This window comes from Oncorhynchus mykiss, chromosome 11 (assembly GCF_057628025.1).
Source record: "Oncorhynchus mykiss isolate SJ-2025 chromosome 11, ASM5762802v1, whole genome shotgun sequence".
Taxonomy (NCBI): Eukaryota; Metazoa; Chordata; class Actinopteri; order Salmoniformes; family Salmonidae; genus Oncorhynchus; species Oncorhynchus mykiss.
The window spans coordinates 47,668,410-47,696,008 of record NC_143032.1 but is presented as its reverse complement, the minus strand read 5'-3'; the positions used below and the strand labels follow the sequence as shown (position 1 = coordinate 47,696,008).

At 42.3% G+C, this 27,599-nt stretch overlaps 1 protein-coding gene across 5 annotated transcripts in view; it reads left to right on the top strand.

Annotated features, from left to right (window-relative positions):
* LOC110535738 (netrin-G2) overlaps positions 1 to 27,599 on the top strand; it is a 60,341-nt gene that overhangs the window by 1,057 nt on the left and 31,685 nt on the right. For all 5 annotated transcript variants that reach the window (XM_090190224.1, XM_090190223.1, XM_021620955.3 and 2 more), the window contains exons 2-3: positions 478 to 1,182; positions 10,597 to 11,240. In XM_090190224.1, the coding sequence (XP_090046350.1) occupies positions 946 to 1,182; positions 10,597 to 11,240 (881 nt within the window). In that variant the 5' untranslated portion in view covers positions 478 to 945. The remainder of the gene's footprint in view (positions 1 to 477; positions 1,183 to 10,596; positions 11,241 to 27,599) is intronic.

Sequence of the window (27,599 nt, the reverse complement as noted above, 5' to 3'; positions counted from 1 at the left end):
ATTGTAGACTACAGTCTAGGTCTGTCACCATCTGCCTGTGAGAAGTTCTCGACAGTTATGTTACCTCTGATGGCAATAGTTGGCAAAGCCAAGAGCGCAACAGTCTGTGGGGACGAGGGTATATCTTTTTTTACTTGCAGTTATGTTTGGGAAATTCCTTAATTAGGGTAGTCTTGTGAATATAGATTGGTTGTGAAAACAAACATGAAAGGTTACAATATTATTTATTTGTAAGCTACGGTATAGCCTACCGATATTAATTTGAACAGATTTCAAATGGGTTCAAGTCCCTCTAATGAAAGATATGTTTAACCTAATTGCTAGTTGTAAAAACGAAATAAAATAATCTGTATAGTAGCAGTAGCCTATTAGATATAGTTTTAGTTTGCCTTTTTTGTGTGGAAATGTGAGTGGCAATTTCACCCCAAAAAAGTTAAATGTTTAATAAATTATTGTATTTTCTCCTTCTCAATATAGCCAACGATGGAGCATGTAAATACTTCATTTGACTGACGTGAAAACACAACAACATCTCATCTAGAGAGCTTCTGAGTGGACAGCGGGAATATTCTCAATGCTCTACTCATGGACATATCGACTGTTTTTAGCATGGCTTGCATGGAGTGCCAAAGGGGGTCGATCTGAGAAAGATTTAGCGCTGTATACATTTCTAATAAAATAAGTTATTGTAACTATAATTTAAAGTAATACTTGAATTTGAATTGTTTTTAACATAAGATAACAAATACTTCAAAACAGAAGTGTAACTTATTTAGGCAGGCATACATTTGTATACAAAACCAGCAGAGTTGTAAGGCTGTATCCTGCAAGCGGCAGGTGTCTCTCCCAACATGAAAACCAACCGGATTCCAAGCTGATCCTCTCCCTGTGTGGACCGACGGTGGCACCACTTCCCTCTTCCCTCCGGACTCTCGGTCTTGGACCATGGGTGTGGTCTCTACGAGTGCCATGCTCTCACAGGTGCTTTTTCTTTTGCACTTTGTTACTCTGACCCTTGGCCAGTATGACATATGCAAGTCGCTGTTTAGTACGGACGATGGACCAACATGGGAGTTTTATGCGTGCCAGCCAAAACCAATGGCTATGAAGGAGTTCGTGCAAATTAGAGTGGATCCTCCTGGCATCACTTGCGGCAACCCCCCGGAGAGGTTCTGTACCCTGGTAAGTTTAAGTTTGAATTCAGTTGATGTAACCACCAGCACTAGTTTTATACTTAGATGATTTTTATAGGCCTACACTTTGAAGTTTTGTCTATCAAAAAGAGTGATGAAAAACTGACATGGAAGGTTTTCCTAGATATTAGGATATCGTTAGGGTATCTGATCCTAGATATGAGATGAGAAACTTTGATCTCGAACAAGATGGCAGGAATATGTACCTTTTCTATGAGGCAACTCAGGACATAAGAGTTGAAACCTACTTTCAGTAGGCTACTTGTTATTATAGTGAAAATGCAAACAAGACTTCGACACAATTACATTTATTTTGGAATCACTGCCTCAATAGATACACTACATGGCCAAAAGTATGTGAATACCTGCTCGTCGAACATCTCATTCCAGAAATTATAGGTATTAAAATGGAGTTGGTCCCCCTTTGCTGTTGCAACAGCCTCCACTCTTCTGGAAAGGCTTTCCACCAACATTTCTGCGGGGAGTTGCTTCCATTCAGCCACAGGAGCCCCCTCCCCTCACCCCCGACAGTGGATTGCGCACTGAGATGGAACAGAGCAAATAGGCTTTTCAACGCAATAGCTTTAGCTGGTGGTAATTTGTGGAATAGACATCAGCTGGAATGCGGTTTTATCCAATCAGCATCCAGGATTAGACCCAACCGGTGTATAAACCAATAGAATAGATTAGAACAGAACAGAATAGTGCTATAGAATAACTTAAATAATAAAATAAACATGCTATTTATATTTTCTATAAAGATTAAATATGACTAAATGAAAAAATATAGCAGCAGCAATATTCAATAAAACATCATTTCTGCTTTGGCCTGCCGTTTTCAGAATGAAACACACTAAGTCTACACGACAGTATATCAGGTTATTTAACCAAGTTAATTTTGTTTGTCTCAAACAATATCATTAGATTAGGTTTGTTATTGTGTTTGTGCCTCCCTACAGGGACTCACACCTTGAGTGATACCGTTTATTTATAACGCTGTTTAACACTCTAGCAGTATGAGCGGTGCAACACCATGAGCTCATATGAATAGTAACTTTAGGGTTATAAATGTACATTTATATGTGGTATTTTGTATCCTGTAAAGCTGTAAGCTTGAGTGTACTATATATACACTGCTCAAAAATAAAGGGAACATTTAAACAACCCAATGTAACTCCAAGTCAATCACACTTCTGTGAAATCAAACTGTCCACTTAGGAAGCAACACAAATTGACAATAAATTTCACATGCTGTTGTGCAAATGGAATAGACAACAGGTGGAAATTATAGGCAATTAGCAAGACACCCCCAATAAAGGAGTGGTTCTGCAGGTAGGGACCACAGACCACAGTTCCTATGCTTCCTGGCTGATGTTTTGGTCACTTTTGAATGCTGGCGGTGCTTTCACTCTAGTGGTAGCATGAGACGGAGTCTACAACCCACACAAGTGGCTCAGGTAGTGCAGCTCATCCAGGATGGTTCATCAATGCGAGCTATGGCAAGAAGGTTTGCTGTGTCTGTCAGCGTAGTGTCCAGAGCATGGAGGCGCTACCAGGAGACAGGCCAGTGCTCTTCACAGATGAAAGCAGGTTCACACTGAGCACGTGACAGACGTGACAGAGTCTGGAGACGCCGTGGAGAACGTTCTGCTGCCTGCAACATCCTCCAGCATGGCCGGTCTGGCGGTGGGTCAGTCATGGTGTGGGGTGGCATTTCTTTGGGGGGCCGCACAGCCCTCCATGTACTCGCCAGAGGTAGCCTGACTGCCATTAGGTACCGAGATGAGATCCTCAGACCCCTTGTGAGATCATATGCTGGTGCGGTTGACCCTGGGTTCCTCCTAATGCAAGACAATGCTAGACCTCATGTGGCTGGAGTGTGTCAGCAGTTCCTGCAAGAGGAAGGAATTGATGCTATGGACTGGCCCGCCTGTTCCCCAGACCTGAATCCAATTGAGCACATCTGGGCCATCATGTCTCGCTCCATCCACCAACGCCACGTTGCACCACAGACTGTCCAGGAGTTGGCGGATGCTTTAGTCCAGGTCTGGAAGGAGATCCCTCAGGAGACCATCCACCACCTCATCAGGAGCATGCCCAGGCATTGTAGGGAGGTCATACAGGCACATGGAGGCCACACACACTACTGAGCCTCATTTTTACTTGTTTTAAGGACATTACATCAAAGTTGGATCAGCCTGTAGTGTGGTTTTCCACTATAATTTTGAGTGTGACTCCAAATCCAGACCTCCATGGGTTGATAAATTTGATGTCCATTGATAATTTTTGTGTGATTTTGTTGTCAGCACATTCAACTATGTAAAGAAAAAAGTATTTAATAAGAATATTTCATTCATTCAGATCTAGGATGTGTTATTTTAGTGTTCCCTTTATTTTTTTGAGTAGTGTATATATATATATATATATATATATATATACAGTGCCTTGCGAAAGTATTCGGCCCCCTTGAACTGTGCGACCTTTTGCCACATTTCAGGCTTCAAACATAAAGATATAAAACTGTATTTTTTTGTGAAGAATCAACAACAAGTGGGACACAATCATGAAGTGGAACGACATTTATTGGATATTTCAAACTTTTTTAACAAATCAAAAACTGAAAAATTGGGCGTGCAAAATTATTCAGCCCCCTTAAGTTAATACTTTGTAGCGCCACCTTTTGCTGCGATTACAGCTTTAAGTCGCTTGGGGTATGTCTCTATCAGTTTTGCACATCGAGAGATGTGCATTCCTCCTTGCAAAACAGCTCGAGCTCAGTGAGGTTGGATGGAGAGCATTTGTGAACAGCAGTTTTCAGTTCTTTCCACAGATTATCGATTGGATTCAGGTCTGGACTTTGACTTGGCCATTCTAACACCTGGATTTGTTTATTTTTGAACCATTCCATTGTAGATTTTGCTTTATGTTTTGGATCATTGTCTTGTTGGAAGACAAATCTCCGTCCCAGTCTCAGGTCTTTTGCAGACTCCATTCTTCCAGAATGGTCCTGTATTTGGCTCCATCCATCTTCCCATCAATTTTAACCATCTTCCCTGTCCCTGCTGAAGAAAAGCAGGCCCAAACCATGATGCTGCCACCACCATGTTTGACAGTGGGGATGGTGTGTTCAGGGTGATGAGCTGTGTTGCTTTTACGCCAAACATAACGTTTTGCATTGTTGCCAAAAAGTTCAATTTTGGTTTCATCTGACCAGAGCACCTTCTTCCACATGTTTGGTGTGTCTCCCAGGTGGCTTGTGGCAAACTTTAAACGACACTTTTTTATGGATATCTTTAAGAAATGGCTTTCTTCTTGCCACTCTTCCATAAAGGCCAGATTTGTGCAATATACGACTGATTGTTGTCCTATGGACAGAGTCTCCCACCTCAGCTGTAGATCTCTGCAGTTCATCCAGAGTGATCATGGGCCTCTTGGCTGCATCTCTGATCAGTCTTCTCCTTGTATGAGCTGAAAGTTTAGAGGGACGGCCAGGTCTTGGTAGATTTGCAGTGGTCTGATACTCCTTCCATTTCAATATTATCACTTGCACAGTGCTCCTTGGGATGTTTAAAGCTTGGGAAATCTTTTTGTATCCAAATCCGGCTTTAAACTTCTTCACAACAGTATCTCGGACCTGCCTGGTGTGTTCCTTGTTCTTCATGATGCTCTCTGCGCTTTTAACAGACCTCTGAGACTATCACAGTGCAGGTGCATTTATACAGAGACTTGATTACACACAGGTGGATTGTATTTATCATCATTAGTCATTTAGGTCAACATTGGATCATTCAGAGATCCTCACTGAACTTCTGGAGAGAGTTTGCTGCACTGAAAGTAAAGGGGCTGAATAATTTTGCACGCCCAAGTTTTCAGTTTTTGATTTGTTAAAACAGTTTGAAATATCCAATAAATGTCGTTCCACTTTATGATTGTGTCCCACTTGTTGTTGATTCTTCACAAAAAAATACAGTTTTATATCTTTATGTTTGAAGCCTGAAATGTGGCAAAAGGTTGCAAAGTTCAAGGGGGCCGAATACTTTCGCAAAGGCACTGTATATATATGGTATGCTCCTGTTTTTTGGGAGAGTTTTTGGGAGAGTGCTGACATGGGTGAGGTTCATTTCTATAAGAGAGGCTGACAATGTTGCTGTGGGAATCCAGCCGAGGGCTTTATTGTAAAACAAGCAAATGTATGATTTGTCCAGCTGGGTTGTACTTTTGGAACCCACGAAGAGAGGACGATCAAACCATGATCACAGAGCATACCATATACAATTTCATAGTGTGTTACCTGAAACTCCTGCTTATCAATTGTTATATAGCCTTAGACTTGTCAATCACTCACTCTGATTTGAGCACCTGTCTTTGTGGTAAGAGACAAGTCACTTTTAACATCCTAAATATCACCAATGGTAATTATGATCATCACATTGCAACTAAACATGCAGAAATATGTAGCATCCACCTGTGTAATGCTAATCACAGCTTTTTTTGTGCCAGATTACTAACTACACATTGGATGTGGTAGTGGAGAGGTTAGCCTGGATTTTGCCAAATTGAAGCTGGGGATAATTAGAGAGAGCTATGATAGCATGAGCCAGGTTGGGACTTTAGGCAGGACAAGGGTACCATCCAATCTCTTGCCATGACTGTTAAGAGATCTTTGGAGACCACAGGATGTCCGGACTGACAGTCAGGGTTTATGTCTCGTCCAATGAAAGGCACCCTGTGCAGGGTAGCTTCCTCATCACTTCCCCCCCGAGGGAATTTGTCCACCTTACACCCCTCAACTGGCTCTCCAACATCAATTCCAGCAGCAACTTGATTTTGCCATGCATTCTCCCATCCAAGCCCTGACCAGGTCCAACCCTGTTCAGCTTTAGACGGAAGCCAGGGATGCAGCAGGGTGGTTTGGCTGTTGGCATACTGGTAAGCCTACTACTTCAAGAAATGCTGATCAGCCACAATATGATTCTTAATGACCATTGACCAGTTTAAAGTGAAAGACTTGTTGGCCTCTCTTTGGCCCCAAAGTAGTCTAGTCATGAACATTTTATGAAATGTAAAGTGGCCTCCTGTTGACTGTGCTGTTGAAGAAGGAAGACTCAGTGTCGACGTGCTTCTATGGCAAAAAGCTCTTTGGTAAATTATCGTTCCTCCAGTGATCTGACCATTCATCTTATGGAAAGGTAAATGTGCCATGAGTGGCCCATTACCAAAGGGCTACCCAATACAGCTAGACACAGTCACATATTTAGACTTGCCATGACTCTTACAGTGCAATATGATAGTGTTCTGTAGCCCATTTTACATCAATTACATGCTTTGGACTTGTCAATTGAGTGCACTCAATTGACAACGTTTTTCATGCTTTCCTTTCGGAAAGCAACATCATTGATTAGAATAAGCCATCCCCAGAATGAGTATGCTGGCTTTCGTTGGAAAGCTTTCTGGCTCATGAATGATTTAGAGCACATTTCAGCCACTAGGCCCACAGGAGATGCCGTTGCATTTTTAGTCAGTGTCCCCCCCCCACCCCCCCCCCTCCCATGCATGATGTTAGCTGGTGCTGGGAGGGGGGTGCACTCTGTGTGTAGCATTGCTTAATGAGCAGAGGAGGGAAGGAGGGAGGGAGCTAAGCAAAACGACAAATCTCGACCCACTACTGATGTAATTACACACACATTGAAAGACGAGGAGAGGAGCCAGACCTTGTCCGTAACTGAAGTGAGGCATCACTACCACTCTCCATCCTGTGACCTCAAATGATTAATTACAAGTACTCTTTTCAACAGTAATGGTTGCAACATATTAGATATAATCCTGCCCCACATTGCATTTGCTCATTTTAAAATGCCCAAACAGCCGGAACTAAAAATAGCAGTGCAGGTTGCAGCACAGCAGTGGAGTGCACTATAGTAAGGACTTCAATTTGGTACACTATTTGCAGTGGGTTAAAACACATGTTCAGATTAGATCATGTGAGGATATGTCACCATATTTATCCTACCGGTGGAGAGTTAATGTATTGTCACTAACGTGACGCTTTGGTCAGTTCTGTCCTGTGTCATTCATTTTACAAGAGTCCTGGCAGCTTCAGCCCCTTGTCCTGTGTTCCCAAAGGGTAGCGATTTCATCCGATTTCGCATTGCCCACATGCAATCATCTCCATTCGCCTGTTTTCATGCCACTGCAGGTCCTGGATGATTCTTCAAATTAAGTTGTGCGTATGGTAATCCTCTGTCATCCTTTCAGGGAGATACAATATTCTTCAAGAAAGGTTTTTGATTGATTACATTCTAATTTATGCTGATGACCACAGATGAACAACTTTTTTTAATGGTGCTATGAACATAATACAGTGTGAAATGGTGTGTGTGTGTGTGTGTGTGTGTGTGCGCGCGCAGATTTAAAACAGTAGGCAGTGGCCCGTGCTGGGACAGGTGACGGTCTTGTGCGGCCTGTTTTGTCTCTGGTATAATTAGGCTGCTGTTTTCCAGATGTTGTATCAGGAGCTTCCTTCACATTAATTAAGTCAAGCGAGGAAACGCATCTCACCAGCTGAGGGAATAGCAGCTCTAAACACTAGCTTCCCATACAGTACATGGCTCAATGCTCCCCATCTACACCAATGCAGTTGGGCATGTTTGTGGACTGAGGTACCGTCCAAATCTCTGGGCTCAACTGCCTTTCTAGTTTTATCATCCTGGTCCTCTCGTCTCGACTCGTCTCCTCTTACATGACCTCTCCTCTCCATTTCCGCAACACACACTTTCTGTCTCTTCCTCATCCTTCCCATCTATTTCGGTCAGTGCAGGTCCACAGATGTCCTTCTGATTGGACTTAACAATGTCAACTGGACTCTGACTCAGTGAATAAACTGGCCAGGTCATCTTCAGGAGAGAGGTCAGTGATCCCCAGCCACTCACAGTCAGGGTGTCTGAACCTCATCGATGGAGCTGCCTTCCTAATGCCATCAAACCACAGCTTAAAGGGGAGATCAGTGGAGTGCTTCCACTCTAGCAGAGAGGAAAAACCCTCTGTTGTCAATGAGGATAGAATGTTGGATTATCTCAAACACACAAGAAACCTATTGGTCAGTGAAAGGGGATCAAAGTTCGTGGTTCTCCTCCAGTGTGTGTGCGAGAGAGAGAGAGAGAGAGAGAGATCCATTCTGAATTCCCTGAGGCTGTCACTGAGAGGTGGGCAAACAGTCTACTTAGCACTGGGTTGCTCTTTAACTGTGACAGGAATCCAGTGTGGATAATTGCTGGAGCGGTTTAGTGGTGAAAGCCACCTGGTGTAGCAGTTGAACTGGATTTGTGTGCTCTGCAGAAGGAGGCAAGGATTGTGGGCTAAAGGTAGAAGAAGCTGAGGCTCTGGCTTGGGCACCTGTTGTGTGTGGCTCTCATAACACCATTGACATAAAGGGGAAAGAATGTACAGTACATTACCAAAAGTATGTGGACACCTGTTCGTCAAACATCTCATTCCAAAATCATGGGCATTAATATAGAGTTGGTCACCCCTTTGCTGCTATAACAGCCTCCACTCTTCTGGGAAGGCTTTCCACTAGATGTTAGAACATTGCTTCTGGGACTTGCTTCCATTCAGTCATAATTAGGCCTGGCTCACAGTTGGCGTTCCAATTCATCCCAAAGGTGTTTGATAGGGTTGAGGTCAGGGCTCTGTGCAGGCCAGTCAAGTTCTTCCACAATGATCTCGACAAACCATTTCTGTATGGACCTTGCTTTGTGCATGGGGGCATTGCTATGCTGAAACAAGAAAGGGTCTTCCCCTGACTGTTGCCACAAACTTGAAAGCACACAATCGTCTAGAATGTCATTGTAATGCTGCAGTGTTAAGATTTCCCTCCACTGAAACTAAGGGGCCTAGCCTGAACCATGAAAAACAGCCCCAGACCATTATGCCTCCTCCACCAAACTTTACAGTGGCACTATGCATTGAGGCAGGTAGCGTTCTCCTGGCATCTGCCATACCCAGAGTCCAATGGCTCCGAACTTTACACCACTCCAGCCAGTGCTTGGCTGCTCAGCCATGGAAACCCATTTCATGAAGCTCGCAACGAACAATTACTGTGCTAACGTTGCTTCCAGAGGCACTTTGGAACTCAGTAGTGAGTTTTGCAACCGCAGAAAATATGATTTTTACTCGCTACGCGAAGTCCCGTTCTGTGCGCTTGTGTGGCCTACCACTTCACAGCTGAGCCGTTGTTGCTCCTAAACATTTCCACTTCACAATGACAGCACTTATATTTGACCGGGGCAGCTCTAGCAGGGGAGAATTTTGACTAACTGACTTGTTGGAAATGTGGCATCCTATTAAGGTGCCACGTTGAAAGTCACTGAGCTCCTTAGTAAGGCCATTCTACTGCCAATAGCCTGCCTGGAGTGCCATGTTTTTACATTTTTGATTGGTTAAATTGCAACAGGCAAGCTCAATCAAACACAGATACTATTTGAAATGTTCTCAAATACTGTATCTGAACCCAGACCTGGAAACCGTGTGAGTGAGGATGACTGTTGATGACAAGACGTGTGACAGTTTGCACTCAGGCCGACCAATGTGACACTGGGATTTAGAGGTCAGGGATGACCACTTGGTAGGCAACCCCCCATGTTAATCCATTCTTTGTGTAATCCATGTGTGTCAGTAGAGCAGTGTTACAGCTTCAGGGTAAAGTGAAACATCTATGACACTGTTGAAGCTGTATAATGTCGGACTTTTAGGTATGCAACGCATTTCACTAGTCTCGCTGATCTTTTTTGGAGTGATGATGAAATGTGATTCAATGCAACACTGTAATTTACAATGTGCATTAAATTAGTGTCATTGTAACCAGATTATGTGCAAATTATCACCCTGTATGTAGGAATTCCCAGATGGCTATTCACCAAACAGAGCTCACAAACTGTTTCATGGGGACATATGGTGAGCATGTTGGGACAAGCACACAGACATGGTCTCAGGGGGACCTGAGGTTGACCAGATTGTTTTGGAAAATCTGTTTCCTGGTTGTTTCATGTTGCCTGGGTGTATTTTTTTTGGTGGGGCTAGTAGCCTATATAAGATAATGAGTATGTAACTTTTTTTTATTTTATCTGACTTATTTCTCATTAGCAAAGACATGCAAAGAACCAATAAATACTATGAAAAACATCAGTTGTGTAGCCTACTTTGAGTATGCGGGAACCTTTTAGGGAGTCATTCTTCTGAGTCATATATTCTATGCTGAATACTAACAAAGAACTCGCTCAGTGTGGATTTAGAATGTTAACAAGTGATGAGCTAGTAAATGTTTTCTATTTTCTAATGGGGAAGGGAGATGAACAGTGTTTTCCAACATTAACCAGTTTTCTTTCCCCCCATCTCCCTCTTTCAGGAGAACCCCTACCTGTGTAGTGACGAGTGTGACGCCTCCAACCCGGACCTGGCTCACCCTCCCCAGCTGATGCAGGATCGTGAGCGCAGCGGCCTCATCACCTATTGGCAGACGGTGACATGGAGCCGCTACCCGGAGCCCCTGCTGGCCAACATCTCCCTGGCCTGGAACAAGAGCCTGGAGTTGACCGACGACATTCAGGTCACCTTCGAGTATGGCCGCCCCACCATGATGGTGCTGGACAAGTCCCTAGACAAAGGGCGCACCTGGCAGCCCTACCAGTTCTACGCCGACGACTGCATGGAAGCCTTCGGTATGCCCGCTAAGCGGGTGCAGGACCTGTCGGCCACCAATGTGACGCGGGTCATCTGCACAGAGCAGTACTCTCGCTGGGTGGGCTCCAAGAACGAGAAGGTGCTGCGCTTCGAGGTGATGGCACGCTTCACTATCTTCACGGGGCCCAAGCTGCTCAACATGGACAGTCTGTACACACGCATGGAGAGTATGAAGGGCCTGAGGGACTTCTTCACTTTCACCAACCTGAGACTGAGGCTGCTGAGGCCGGCCCTGGGGGGAACCTACGTCCAGAAAGACAACCTCCTCAAATACTTCTACGCCATCTCCAACATAGAGGTACCAGCCAGGTAAATACTCACACCTACCTCTCTTTGCCTTATTGGACAATATCTCTTGCAAAGATATTTGAGTCACAGTCTATTTTGTGATCAATTGAGAAAATGCACAGTCCTAATGGTATACTGTACAGTATCTTACGCTGTACACCAGAGGAGGCTGGTGGGACGAGCTATAGGAGGACAGGCTCATTGTGATGGCTGGAATGGAATTAATGGAACAGTATCAAACATTATCAGACCCATTCATTCCATTCCAGTCATCACAATGAGTTTGTCCTCCTATAGCTCCTCCCACCAGCCTCCTCTGCTCTATATTAGTGAGAAAAGAGTGCACAATATTTTAGCTTCTGATAAGGAGCTGTGGAGGAAGTTGTCTGAAACAAAAACTGGTTTGATTCTGTTAAAGAAACGGTCACTCTCTTCCTGCTGACAGTCAATTCTATAGCAATCCAATCTCAGTGCTTAATTCAGTAACCTTTGCGAATATAAATATTGATAAATTAATGAATTAGTCTCTCCTGGCAACATTGCATTGCCCAAACCTCCGGTAATACGAGCCGTCAATCAATAGTTATTCCTGTATGTCAAATAGCAAATTGTTTTTAAAGGGAGTTGGGGATGAGGTTTGGAGGAGTTGAGTGGTCAAATGGACACATGGAGATAAGGTAAAGAGCCCATGACTGATGTTCACTGGTTTATAATGATCAGGGAATAGAGGAGAAATGTTAAGCTAATACCTACCGGAAAATTGTTGTTGGATATTTTATCCATCCCTTAGTATTGGGAAGCGCTTGCAGTGTTTGAATGATTGGGATGGGATGGCCTCCCTGATGGCTGTGTGTGTGTGTGTGTGTGTGTGTGTGTCTCAATAAATGGACTGCAAACACTGAGAGAAATGGCCTAGGGCTCTGTAATGACATCAGACCCATCAGCACAGGGACAGAACTGCCGCCGTTGCCTCCTCCACCACCTCCTCTGCTCCTCCTCCCATTCCTCCTCCGCCTCCCCTCTTCCTCCCCCTTTTCTCTCTCCCCCTCCTCCTCCCCCTCTCCACGGCTCATTTCCCCTTGACATGAGGAGCGCAGATAATCAACCGGTGATTAAACCTAATCGGGTAGAGCAACAAAAGCCAAGGCCCCCTAATTGAGTAAGATGCAATGCTACTTGTGAAGGGCAGGCTAAATTGTTTTATAATTTCCTATTTTGATGAAATCTGATTTGAGCCTTGTTTCAGGGATTTTGTTCTGAACTCTTCTGATAATGCTTGGACATTTAGATTATGCTTGTTCACAAAGGCTGCCGTAGTAATTGATATTTCCACCGGATAGCACTCTATTTATAGCCCTATACAGAAGGAATATAGAAAATTCAGAATCATACAATGCGAAAGATGTATCATTAGTCAGAGCAACAAACATCCTCATCAGGTTCCTTTGGCTATTGCAAAGATTCTCTGATGTCGTCCGTTCTAAGTGGCAGTTTGAAGTGGCCCCAAGGAGAAAGGACCACAGCTTGCATGTCCCTTCGCTTGCACAAACTTCTTTGAGAAACACCCAGACGAGAACAAACCAGATGTATCCGTTTGTCCCATTCTGTCCTTGCACCGTTTTTTAAAAGGATAGAGAATTTTTTTTTTTTTTTTTAAATAAGGAAACCATCCTCAGACCTTCGCTCTGGTCACTCTTAGCGTATCTTTATTTTCCCACCGGCTGAAATGAATCTGCCAGCTCCAAAAACAAGCACACCACAGGCGCTCAAGCCTGTTGCGGCAGCATCTAAATAATCACCAGCTGGGTTGGATTAAGTTGAGTAGAAGTAGAAACATTACAAGTAATAATGGCGTGAAGCCTGTCTGTGTCCAGAAGGCATTTGAAAACCCTTGGTTTGTATTGTACAAACACATGTCGAAATGAATAATATTGTTACAATCAGGAAACAATTAAATAAGGGGTGAAAATAGGGTTCTGTCCCTGATAGGTGGATTAGGGTGAGAGTGACCCTGGTGCCCATTCTCTTGTTTTGGGGATGGAGCCGTGTCAGATGTGACGGATGGCTCCAGTTGTTGGGTATAATATATTGGCATAGCCATTATCCCTCTGACCTCCTCGCCCACCTTCCTCTACTACACAATGATAGGAGACATGTCAAGCTGTCAGGAGAGACCACAGTGTCAGAGAGACAGAGGCCCCACTAATGCTGTATTCATTTGCCTGTGGTCCTGTCTCAGCACCCATCACAGTGGGGGAAAAGGACATTGAAATGAACAACTGTTTATCACATTGAACCATTTTCCGCTAAAGTTTAAGCTTCACTCACCTGTCTCAAGTTAGGGTTCCAGGGGCCAACTTTTGGCTGTTCAAATTCTTCAGAAACCACTGGGAAAATCCTTCCACACAATCTCAGTCTGAGTGGAACAGGTGATTTCCTTTGGCTGGGACTATGGAGACACATGGTCAACCTGATTTATACAAGTGTGGAGGAATACTTCTGCGTGCTAACAGGATTTATTTATTTTTCCACAACAAGGATCCTGTGGGAAGAGCCTTACAGTGGCATTTTGGCCTCTCTCCCTTTAACCTCATTCCTATCTGTTTTCTGCCACCACCTCTCTCATTGCAAAACAGCTCCATGTAAAAAAAAAAAAAAAATTTAAAGTCCAAATTGAATAAAATAAAAAGTCAATACAGAAAGATAAGCTCTTACAGAGTAAATGGATTAGTGGGGGAGACAAATAAGACGGGTAGAAAAAGCGCAATATTTTCCTCCCGATCCTCCGACATAGAACCACCCACCTTTACACTTGCACCACCCCAGCCCACAATGCCTGTTAATTAATAATGCAGTACTATACAAAACACAGACATGACTTTGTGAAATGTGTTCGCCAGTCTTGGAAGAGAGTTGTCCAGCCTAACATTCAGATCCACACACAGTCCAGTCGCCATTGTGTCCAGACAGTTGTCCTCTAAGGCCCGTGGACAGCATGGGACTCTGAGTGGCTTCACTCCATTACTGGTGTTGCTGCACTGTGCTGTGACTGTGGAGGGATTTGAGTTTTTAAGGAGACTGGGTGGATCAGAGAATCCCCCCCCCCCCAGATGACAGTCTGTCACACCTGACAATTGCAGCAGTGACCCTCTCAGCCTCAGGGGCCTGTCCAATCACAGATGTGAAAAGTATTATGGGATGTATCCGTTCACTGTCATTATGACATGGGGCTGGTCTCTGACACTATCATTCTAACTGCCTATGTCCTTCTTTATTTCTTTAACGTTTATTTAATTAGGCAAGTCAGTTTAAGACCAAATTCTTATTTACAATGACAGCCTACCCCAGCCAAACCCTAACCTGGACGATGGTGGGCAAATTGTGCACCGCCCTATGGAACTCCCAATCACAGCCGGTTGCGATACAGCCTGGAATCAAACCAGGGTCTGTAGTGATGCCTCTAGCACTGAGATGCAGTGCCTTAGACCGCTGCACCACTCGGGATTACCCTTGTACGGTAATATTTTGAGTGTGTAAAAAGGACACGTGTATCCAGAACAGACTCAACTCATGGCACACTCTGAATAGATCTCTGTAAAGCAAAGAAGAGCACATTAGATTTAAGATGATGCAATTTCAGTATAATCTCCGCACGACTCTATTGTCTTGGGTAAAGTAAGATTAGGGATGAAGTTAGTGCACTGCCGCTACTGTATGTGTCTATACAGTTTTTCTGTAATTAGTTTGCTTTGGTCTGCAATTGTGTATGATGCAGTCTTTGGCCTAGTTTTGGAACAGCTTGTGCTTCTAGAGTGGAGTCATGTGCTGTAGAACAGTAGTATGAGGAAACACGTTATGAATGTAAGGGTTGCAGGGTGGGGGTAAAGGGCCACTTAAACAACTCATGAGAGTCTTGTGAGTTTGCTTCTAAGCCCTTAAACCATCACCATCAGAGCTGTCCGTCAAATATCCAGCTATGGGCCTTGGCTATGGTGAGGGCAAGGTAACATGATCAGTGCCGCCTTGTCTGGAGGAAATGGATGCCTGCCCTTTCCTGGTCTTTCTCAAAGTACTTCGGCAGTTAATGAGTGGATGAGTTCAGGGTTGGGAAGGTTACTTTCTAAATGTAAACCATTACCGTTACTAGTTACCTGTCCAAAATTGCAATAAGTAACAAATTTGGATTACCCAAACTCAGTAAAGTAATCTAATCTTACTTTTAGATTACTTTCCCCTTGAGAGGCATTAGAAGAAGACAATGTATGTTACCAATTGAACAACATCTATTGCAGGATAAGTCAATGTTAGAGTTTAGATAACTGGCCATAAATGGATGTTGCATTTTACTTTATGGGTTATGTACATAGCTGCGGTAGTTTGGGGGTGGGGATGCTGTGATTTTTGATTGAGGGTGGAAGGGGGATGCAGGGAAAAAAATACTGTCCGCACAGAAGACGTCTATATCAGTCCGCTAATACAAGACTAGTAAAGGCTTTTGTGTTTACATTTTTTTACTAAATATATTTTTGTATTTACCAGCATTTGTAACTTCTGTCTGATAATTATCTGTACAGAACAGCTCATCTAATAATACTTGTGGAATATAAAATGCTTGCTTGATATGTGTTTTCTGTGGGAATCGAACCCACAACCCTAGCATTGCAAGAGCCATGCTCAGCCAACTGAGCCATAATATCAGATCAGATCATCACAAACCACTTGATGTCTCAATGTACTCAATTACTGTATTGTGCATTGTTTTCCTTCATGGTGATGCAAAGTCTACAGGTACAAACCTTGATGACAATACACTAATGTACTACTTTTTGTGCAGTATTAATTTACCATCCTTACAAACCACATTAAGTGGGTTGGAAGGATGGTAAATTAATACTGCACAAAAAGTGGTTGTTTTCCATGTTATTTGATCCAAAAATAATAATTATTTGATGTGGATGTTTTGTGTCTTTGCCCATAACCTTTTGATGTAAGTGTTTGAAGACAGGGTTTTGTTCTTTCTGGATTCCATTGGAATGATAATCACAGAGAAAGAGACAGGGCAATAACTCTTACAATTCCAACTATTGAATCCTGCAAGATACTGTTCTTAATTATACAACTACCATGGGGAGATGCTGAAAAATGTGTTTGCCCACACTACGTATATCTACAGTATATTTGTCCTCTAATAGTAGTAAAGGACTAGTGCACTACTTTTGTGAAAAATATTTTCAACAAATAATAATATATATTTGTATTAATATGTGACCGACCGCCTCGATTCGGTATTATGTAGCTCCATTTGAAATTGTGTTTTTATCATTGGATAAAAGTAGAGACTCAGCGCTAGAAAATGGTATATCATACACTGCAGTTGAGGAACAATGGGAAAGTAATTCTGCTTTGAAAGATGATAAATGTGTAAACCCCACTTTTGAGAAAATGGGCCTTGAATGTTTTGGTACACCTACTGGAGAGCTCTTTGTCTACTCCCATCTCTTTAAGCATTCACATGTGAGGCCATGTGGTAAACATATGCGATATCAAATCAAATCTAGGTTTATTTGTCACATGCACAGGATACATAAGGTGTAAATGGTACGGTGAAGTGGTTGCATTATTAGATGACGCTCACGCAACACATCGATGGGTCATGTGAAGGAAATGCTATAACCAACCCCCAGCCACATCTAGCTTAGTGGATGGGTCACTATTGTCCAGCAGAAGTGGAATCTTTTTGTTTACACATGTAGCTAGCTAGCTAGTTAAACAATGAACTGGAACAATCCCAACTCATACTACTACCAATACAAACATTGTCATAGCTGTAGTATGAATCTGCAGGTAGCTAAAGCTAACAAACTATGTTCAATGTTAGCTAGCTAACATTAGGCTATAACTAGCAATGCAAATGGATTTCTGATTAGAATAATATTTCTACACAGATCATACATGTAACGTTAGCGAGCCAGAAAGCTAGCATTTTCTAGCTAACAAACAGTACGCTTTAACATGAAATAAAAATGAACAACTTTCTGACAAAATTAGAAACGTATCTCAAAGTGTAGCGAGACTCATACTCATATACAGTGGGGCAAAAAAAGTATTTAGTCAGCCACCAATTGTGCAAGTTCTCCCACTTAAAAAGTTGAGAGAGGCCTGTAATTTATCATAGGTACACTTCAACTATGACAGACAAAATGAGGGAAAAAAATCCAGAAAATCACATTTTAGGATTTTTTATGAATTTATTTGCAAATTATGGTGGAAAATAAGTATTTGGTCAATAACAAAAGTTTATCTCAATACTTTGTTATATACCCTTTGTTGGCAATGACAGAGGTCAAACGTTTTCTGTAAGTCTTCACAAGGTTTTCACACACTGTTGCTGGTATTTTGGCCCATTCCTCCATGCAGATCTCCTCTAGAGCAGTGATGTTTTGGGGCTGTTGCTGGGCAACACGGACTTTCAACTCCCTCCAAAGATTTTCTATGGGGTTGAGATCTGGAGACTGGCTAGGCCACTCCAGGACCTTGAAATGCTTCTTACGAAGCCACTCCTTCGTTGCCCGGGCGGTGTGTTTGGGATCATTGATTTTCTGGATTTTCTTTTTTTCCTCTTGTCTGTCATAGTTGAAGTGATGACAATTACAGGCCTCTCTCATCTTTTTAAGTGGGAGAACTTGCACAATTGGTGGCTGACTAAATACTTTTTTGCCCCACTGTACATGGATGAAAGGACTGTCAACACATACTGAACAGCTCATGTTATTGACAGAAGCATGCTACCTGGCAGACCAATCCAAACTCATTTCCTGGCATGCCCAGCCCATTCATTTTCTCAGCCAATCATGGCTAGTGGGAAGGTTCCTGTCTTTTTCCGTGGCTAAGCCAACTTGGCTCGTAATTTAACAATTCTACACCTATTTATGGAAAGAGTACACGTTTGTTATTAAGACACATGAAAGTTCACGTCCCAGAAGGCATTTCTGGCCCCCAAAAAATTAAGTTAAAATGCCACTCCTGTAAAGTAGTGACGTGCGACATACACCTATGTCCTGAAACGAGTCACATATTTTTTTTATGAAAACATTTCAAGGGGTGCTGCAGCACCCTCAGCACGTTTACTTCCCGTGGCTCTGGTTGTATAGGCTTCTAACCCATTTCTTTCCACTTCAATACAGATAAAATGATTTGGCTATATATATATTTTTAAATCCAGTCATTCCAATTAATGAAATACCCCTTGATCTACAAGAATAGGACTTGGAAATATAGATTAGTCTAAATGTTTTCCCTGAACGTAATCCAAAAACGATGGAATGGCATGCTTTGAGCACTACCGAAAAGTGCTATTTGCATGAAGTGAAACATTAATGCCATATGCTGTATTTGCTATTGGTTTATTGTTTACGTTTTTGTTGGTGACACCATATAATTAGGAATTAGAATACTTAATTCATTTAATCGGATCTCTATGGGTGACACTTTGATATCTCGGTAATTTACAGTTCTTGAAGTCTGTCAAAGGTGAATGAGTTTAAGCATATGTTCGTTAGGCTTTTTGGATATTTTTTTTTATCAGCATGAATTAGATTGAGCAATAAAATCCCCAGTAGTGGTGCATGTGTAAAATCACTGGGGAAACCAAGCCAGAAAAAAGGCCATATTGCCATATTAATTGTGTTGTTTACTCCATAACCTGTTAGTTCATATGCCTTGCAATTGTGATATATAGGCCTAAGGCCAATAAGAAGACACATTTGGCAGAAGAAATTCAACCACACCTTTGTTTCCTCACAAAACCAGGGAGCAACCTCTGTCTGGTGAAGTCCACAAATAACAGACAGCCACATGACCTACAGCATTGTCAAGCAAGTTTATTAAGGATTGGACCCCTTTTTTTTAGTTTTCGCTTAAAATGACATACCTAAATCGAACTGTCTGTAGCTCAGGACCTGAAGCAAGGATATGCATATTCTTGATACCATTTGAAAGGAAACACTTTTGAAGTTTGTGGAAATGTTAAATTAATGTAGGAGAATTTAACACATTAGATCTGTTAAAAGATAATACAAACAAAAAACATATTTTTTCTATTTTTTTTCCCCATCTTTGAAATGCAAGAGAAAGGCCATACATTGAAAGGATTTGAGGTGTAATTTAGATGTTGTCCACAAGATGGCAGCAGTGTCTGTGCAAAGTTTCAGACTGATCCAGTGAAGAATTACATTACTACATCACATGTTGTATCAATTGGTCAATTTATACATTTTTTGAGTACATAACTACAGCGAACATACAACAATGCTATTGTAATAAAAAAGTTAAGTTTACACTCTCCCAGGAATGTCATACATGACATTTCCTACAGAAAATATGTTAACCTTCACACATCCAGTGTGGAGCCAGAGACAGCAAGTGGGCTAAAACTTTAGAACCCAGTTCTTACATTTGAATATAAAAACTTATTTTTTCAAACAAAACTACACCTCATTTTATCTCTGGGACCATCAGGATAACAAATCAGAGCAAGATTACTGAATGTAAGTACATTATTTACCTTCAGAGGTGAATGTATCAAGCCAGTTGCCGTGATAAGTGTTTTGTTGTTGTGCACTGTCCTCAAACAATAGCATGGTATTTTTTTATTGTAATAGCTACTGTAAATTGGACACTGCAGTTAGATTAACAATAATTTAAGCTTTCTGCCCATATTAAACATGTCTATGTCCCAGAATTGGCTGTGGCTTACAACGTCGTTCTAGTCACATGATTGCATATTGAGCAACTACTGGCCCGGTTTAGGGACACCAATCCCATAGAGGTAAAATATCTGACATTTTTCAAGTACATGTTTTTTATTGGCAATGTTAGCTAGTTAAAATTACATCTAGCTACATACTGAACATACTGTATGAATTTATGTATGCACATTGTATGAATTTATGGTTGGATCAGAATGACTGTTATAATTATTGGCCAGTATGGAAAATGAAGTAAAACCACAAGTCCAAAGCCATCGATGGGATAATTTAGGAAAGGGACCATTTTGGCTAGCTAGCCACAGGACAACAACGCAACGAGATGCAACAATTAAAGTTGTTTCTGTCAATGATGTATGTGATGTGATTGGAGAGAATCCAAATCCAAACTGGCTTGCCTTTTTTTTTTTTGGTGCGCTAGGACAATTCACAGTTGAGCTCACTCAATTTAGCTCAACGCTGATTGGCTATTATTTTATACTTTTTTATCAAGGGAGGCCAAATGCTCGCTGGCTTCCTTCCCTTGCATTCAATACTATGGGCGGCAACAATGTCATACTCTTTTTGACCAGACGTCATCAGATAGATGGCCTACACATACAGAGACGAGGGGCGTTGTTTTGCTCGCTCAGATGCTTTCTCCGGTGAAATACATTCAGCCTCTTTAGAATTGATGGAAATTATGAAAAACCGAGAGACCGAGTATACATTATTTTACATGTTTCTCTTTTTTTCCTTGGGGATTTTTTTGGGGGAAGCCTGGCTTCCCTTGGCATCCATGAATACTTGCCACTGAAAATCCCTACTTGTGGTCTTTATAATTAAAATAGTTTTTTACATTATGTGTGGAGCACAATACCACAGAGGAGTTTACAAAGGAGGAACTCCCTCAAACTTGTATTCCATGATTCACATAATTGCTGTGTAGATATCAATAATAGGCATAAGTGATATACATATCGCCAACAGGCTACACCACTGCTGTCATCCTTATCTCCGAACCAGCTCCAAGCGTTTATTCAAATTGGTCATATAATCTTTGATGCCGACAGCAGTCACACCACCGGAAGATGTAGCTTGCACTGTAGCCTACAAAAAACCTATTCCTGCTCTTTTCCACAATCCATCAAACGCATTTGGTGTGTCATCATAGTGGTCTCTGGCTTGTGGTCAGAATCTAAGTTTAAATAATAGGACTAGATCGAATCAACCCTTAAATGCCCTTGAAATCAAGTTTAATTTGATTTAGTCCTATTTCTTTAACAGATCTTTTGTTGAGATGGAGACTTGAATCCAACATATTAATGATTAACTTGAAGATTACATTTGAAATCAACCAAAGCTTGTATCCCTGAGGCCTATGTGTATTGTCTATTTTAGTTGAACCTTGGGTTGAATTAAAACAATAGCTGTTGATGACTTTGCAAATGCTATAGAGGCCAAATATTGATGATATATGACTTATAAAGTATGATCACATTTTAATTTGCTCTCTTAAACGTACCCTTCGGAAGGAGTCCGATAGCAACAGTGAATATTTTTTGTTAATAATAATTTCTCAATAATCATTCTCATGATAGCATATTGGTAGTAGTCAGTGACAAATATGAAAACTAAGCAAGGCTGGGCTTGGTTAAAAATCTGGATTGAGACCAAAGGGTAGCTGTTGATAGGCCAATTCTCCAGTAGTAGGTGCTACCCAGCCTATTGTTTTGATAGTGGATATAACGTTGTTTCAAAGGAAAAAAATCTACCTATTATATACAAGGTTTATCTATGTTGAAAATTGGTTACCATGATGACATAATCCTGTGGTTGAAATTTTGCCCTCAAAACAACAGTTTACATGATAACATTTTTTCAAATCCAATGTACAGTATTGTCCACGTAGATTCCAAGTCACAATACGTTGACAAAAAAAACACTTTGAACCAATGTTGATTCAACCAGTTTGTGCCAAGTGGGATCCCCTGCCAAACTGTACCTGTATGTTGAAGGTGTCCTTTGAAAAGAGGGAAATGAACCATGTGTCTTGAGGAAACTGCAAGGCATTACTTAGTTAGTACACATACAGTATGTTTGTGTGAGGGATACTGTCGATAGAGCCAAAACCTGGCTGGCATGATGACACCTGTGCACTGCACACACACACACACACACACACACAGATCCCAACACAGTTGCATGGAGTGTAGTAACAGTTTGTGGAATTACGTTGACTCAGCACATGATATTGCCTGTGAACTTTGTTGCTGGTCTTGGTCAATATTATTTTCTTTATCAAGGCACATGCTCTTCTCATTGATCTTTTCCTTAGTATTCTCAACAATTTGTCTTCAGAAATGGACCATTCTAGACAATGTAGCTATGTGAAATGCATTATGTGCATGTTTTTTTTTAAATTTAATTTGAAATAATTTTAAGGTTTGACTGTCTGGTCCCACTGAATGTATAGTACAGTATATCAGCATAGTAGATACTGTATGTTCAGAAATGCATCCATTTTTTTTGTTCTCTCTCTAAAGCCTAGTTTTTCCACCAGTTCCTTTCTAGCTGTGTTCCCCTGTAGGGGAGTAGCCTATTGTATGACTGATGATGCTCTGTCCAGGCTTAGGAGGATAACAGAGTTAACCCGTCCATGCTTTCTGCGCTGTTGGTCTCAACTTTGCTTTGGGTTGCAGATGAATTATGAAAATAGAAAACCGCTGCTCGCGGTCTGGTACTCCAACACTTACAGGACAACCCTAATGCGGCTAATGAAATTAACATTTCAGGGGGCTGGAATATGAGTAACTATTGCTGTCATCTCAGGAAGTAAGCTCTGTATGAGTAGAGAACAGCACCCTCCCTTCCTCCTTCCTTCCCACCCTCGCTCTCAACCTCCCTCCCTCACTCCTTCCCTCCCTCGCTCCTTCTCCCCAGTCCCCCTGCTCTGCAGTGTTGTCTATTTCTGTAGGATCCTCATTACCCAATGAGATGAAACAGCCCTTTTAAACTGTAAGCTTCTAGTGTGTCAATTTATTAGAAAAATGTTGATCATTTGACTAGCTTTGCATTGTCACTCAGCAGGTTAGTGCTAATTTTAGGTCTTTTATCGTTATAGTTTACCGTCAAACTCTCTATCCTCCAGGTAGCTCAAGTAAGAGGCAACGCTAAGGGAGGACATCAGGATAAGCACAGTTTTTATTTGTAGGGGGAAATATTTATACATACATTTACAAGGGCCAAATTGAGGGAGTAAAACATCATTTGAAATGAAGAGCGGTTTGTTTCCCCAATGATGCCAGTATCTTCAAAGGTTACTGGGCGGGCAATTTGTCTCTGAGGAAAGAGCTGGGATATCTGGGTTTTATGCAGCAACGTTTGCGGGGATGGGATATTTGAAAGGCTGCTGAGTGTGGGATCCTCCTTGTATGCTAACAGCACCTCAGGCGTAAATATTGTGTCAGCCTGCATGGATCCCATGCCTCCAGGGTCCCAAACAAAAATGGGGTGTCCTTGCCAGGCAAACAGAATATTTCAGCAGCACGATGTCCCTCATCAAATTTTCATCTGCCCATTTCAATGATGAGGCAGACTAATTTTTGGTGCAGCTCCATCACAGTAGAATAACTGTGGTCAGCCAACCTGTCCATCCATCCTTTAATGAACAAGAGCATATGGTTCATTATCATTACTATCACCCTTAATGCCAGGAAGTACTGTATAGCTCAAAGCAGTGATAGGCCTCATACTGGACCCGGTAAGGTTGTGGTCCGGTAAGGCCATCAGCTTCTATCTCAAGGCCATCAGACTGTTAAATAGCCATCACTAGCCGGCTACCATCCGGTTACTCAACCCTGCACCTTAGAGGCTGCTGCCCTATATACATAGACATGGAATCACTGGCCACTTTAATAATGGAACACTGGTCACTTTAATAATGTTTGAATAATGTTTACATACTGCTTTACTCATCTCATATGTATAAACTGTTTTTTTATTCTACTGTATTTTAGTCAATGCCATGCCGACATTGCTCGTCCTAATATTTCTCTATTTCTTAATTCCATTATTTTCCTTTTATATTTGTGTGAATTGTTAGATACTACTGCACTGTTGGATACTACTGCACTGTTGGAGCTAGGAACCCAAACATTTCTGCCCTCAATAACATCTGCTGAATATGTGTATGTGACCAATCAAAGGTGGTTTGATTTGATGTGTCTGACTCGGGCATACAGATGTTCTGCGTGTTCTTGTGTCACATAGGCGGCAGGTAGCCTAGTGGTCAAGAGTGTTGAGCTTGTAACTGAAAGGTTGCTGGTTTGAATCTCTGAGCCAACTAGGTGAAAAAAACTGTTTGCTTAAGCAAGGTACTTAACCCTAATTGCGCCTGTATGTCGCTCTGGATAAGAGTGTTTTCTAAATGACCTAAATGTAAAACGCCGGAGGGGGTTCAGAGACTGTGTGTCAAATCAAAAATGATAATAATTCCTTTGTCACATTACTCTTCATTTACTGTAGATAGAAATTGTACAGATTCCACATTGTGTTTTTACGGGAGTAGTGAAATGGATTCAGTCCCTAACGGTCCCTGCTGTGGACAGTTGCGCTGCAGGTGTTTTTACAACATTCTGGTCATAATTGGCAGAAACCCCCCCCCACAGAGCCTCAACCCACGGAGCCCACAAATGAATTATGCAAAAGGAGCCTTTTATTTTCCCAGTGTCCTTTAACTATTTTGATGTGCTCGGAGAAATTTGAAAGCCAACTCCCTTTCTACAGCTCCACTTTGTCTACACTTCTCACTTACACTAATGTGTCTATATCTCTGCCTATCTGCATATCCCTTCGGGAAAAGGAGCTGCGCTTCGCATTTGACTTCCACCCTTGTTCGTTGGGAGTGCAGAGGAAGGTGTTTTTTTTTTTTTTTTTTCAAGCATCCTGTGTAAATAATTTACAGGAGCTGTCCATGCCAAAGCTTTCAAGGTCATTTGAAATTGGTAGTTAAAGAGCCAGCCGCGTGAAGGGCTGCTGCTCCCCTCATGGGGTAGTGCTCCACGGGCCGTTCTGGTGCTCACCAACCCTTAAACTGCACAATCCTCCAGGAGGGGACAAAGGTGGAAAATGTTGAAAAAAGGTCTCCTGTAGTTGTCTCTGAGTTGGTTGGGGATCCAGTGCTCTCGCGGGTATTGGAGGGAAACAGCAGGGTTTTATTTTCTCCTTATATCATAAGTTCCTCAGAGCACAGTGAAAGAGAAATGAGAGAAATGGCAAAAAGCATGTGAAGCAATGAACTCTGTGTGACTGCATCTGCTGTCAAGGGGCTAGCAGCATTCTGGAGCTGCAGTACCTCAGAACCCCTATAGGAATGTATAGTAGATATAGGGAAAGGGAAGGGGCTGTTAGTGAGGTGAAATGGTACCTCCATTGGAGAGCTGTTGTGTGAACCCTGAGTAGCTTTATCATTAGCGGAGGTCAGAATTTGTCCGGTCCCAGTCACGGATCAGGACCAAACAGAAAAGGATATTTGAAGCCAATTACACATGTCTGGCTCTTCAAAGCCTATGGAGACAACCTGTACACCTGCAAACCAATATCAGGAGCCATACAATGTTGCTCCTAGACTACCAATACAGGCCTACAGAATGAAGTCATGTTATTTTTTTTGACCCTCTCTGATTCATTGATAATCCCAATAGTCAGGTGAAGCCCACTCTATAACTGCATCATGGTGGTTATGAGCCTAATTGTCCCAGCTGAGTAGTAGGTCAGAAACAGTCAGGATTTTTTTTTTCAACCAAGAAAACAATTTCTCTCCAAAGAAGAAGTGAGTCTTAACAGCTGTAATAATGACAGATGTGGCCCCCTCTGTGCAGGAGGGTACCTCGCAGGGCACCATTTGTCCCCGTCTCCTCTCCATCCATTCTTATTTGGGACTAAGCTAGTCATCATGAGTCACTGGCAGTGAGCGCCCGGCAAATGAAAATAAATAGTGGTGGATTCTCACGAGAGAAGTTGAGGAAATAAATAAAGCTTCCATTAACTGCAGCTCCCAGCTGTAAGTGAGCAGAGCATGCCACTCTACACCAGCCTTTTATCTGTCTATCCACATTTGTTTAGCGCTTGCTGTTATTTACTCACCTAAATGCTGCATTTCTCATCTCCAGCAGATGCAAGCTTTTTTTTGTTTATATCATCTTGAAAGGGGGGCTGGTGGCTCTGGCTCGCCAACGCTAATAAACATTCAGCTATTTATAGGCCGTGATTATGTCATTATATTCGGCGGATTAAAAAACAGTATTGTTCAAGTCTTCCTTTGTTTGCAATTGCAACTGACTTAATACGTAACGTCTCCTCCAGTCAACCTGTCCTGTGCGTGGTAATCGTAGTGTGTCCGAGCCATATGTAGAATGTACGGTACTGTTCCTTCTTCCACTCCAGATGGCCGGATGGGGGTTTGATGCTGGCCCAATAGCAGGGCTTGGCTGGCCTGTAACATGAGCTCATGAGCCCAGACAGTGGGGGGGGGGGGGGGGGGGGGGGGGGGGGGTTTGCCCTGCAGCAACCGGATATAGGTGCCCTGGTTCTGGGAAGGAGGGAAGGCATTTTCCTCCGAGAGCATACTAGTGAGGCTCCATCCACACTCATAAGGGGGGGGTCAGAAATTGACAACAGTGCAATTTCCGCACACTGATTTTGCTCTTGAAAATCTAACATGGTCTCAGTAATGAATGACTCACTATGGATAGATGGTCTATGAGTGTGTGTGTGGGGGGGTCCGTGTGTGTGTGTGTGTGTCTGTGACACCCACTGCGTGAAGGCAGGATACTTCCTGAATGTAGAGCGCAGTGTGAACAGAGCCATTAATATACAGTATATTCTCTTTTCCGCAGCCACCCCCATGCTTCAGTGACTTATAGGCTTTGAAGGCCTTAAAGGAAAAGAGGAAAACAGTGTTTTTAGTCAAAGATAGAGCCACCTTGTCCATACTGTCCTTTACAGTATAACAGATGATTCCTTGGCTCGCTCCCCTTTTTTAATCAAGGGGCTTTACTGTCCACTTTGCACTTTTTGTGAGGCATCAATAATTTAGAATATTCACTGTGATGCATACCAATCTGCCTACTAGTGTGTGTGTGCGCATTGCATAGTGTTTCACATCCCATAACTAAGCACATTTAGAATATGCCAGTAGGCATTTATTCTGCCATCAGACAAGACAGGTCTCTTTTGCATCAGATTTCTTTTGTTTAGAGTGCCCTTTCTCCTGGAAGCGCTACAGTCAGGGATAGGGCTTGGTGTCGGGTCTGTGTCATTAAATATGCAACAGTGGCTTTCTTACAGAAATGGGGGACCTGCCAGTGGATGCAAATAACTTGTACATTTAACATGTTCGACGTTCATGCATTATTTGTAAGCATAAATGGTGGAGGAGGATGGAAAATGTTCCTGTGAACGCCGGAAATAGCTCGGGAAGGACTCCTGTATTCGGTTCAGACATCTGTGGTGGCTTCAACATGAAATGTTTCGAGCTGTCTTTCTGAAATAGTTGGCAAGGAAGTTCTATGAGCATGTTAAAGGTTCAATGCAGCCATTTTTTTGATCTCATTATCAAATAATTTCTGCTTAA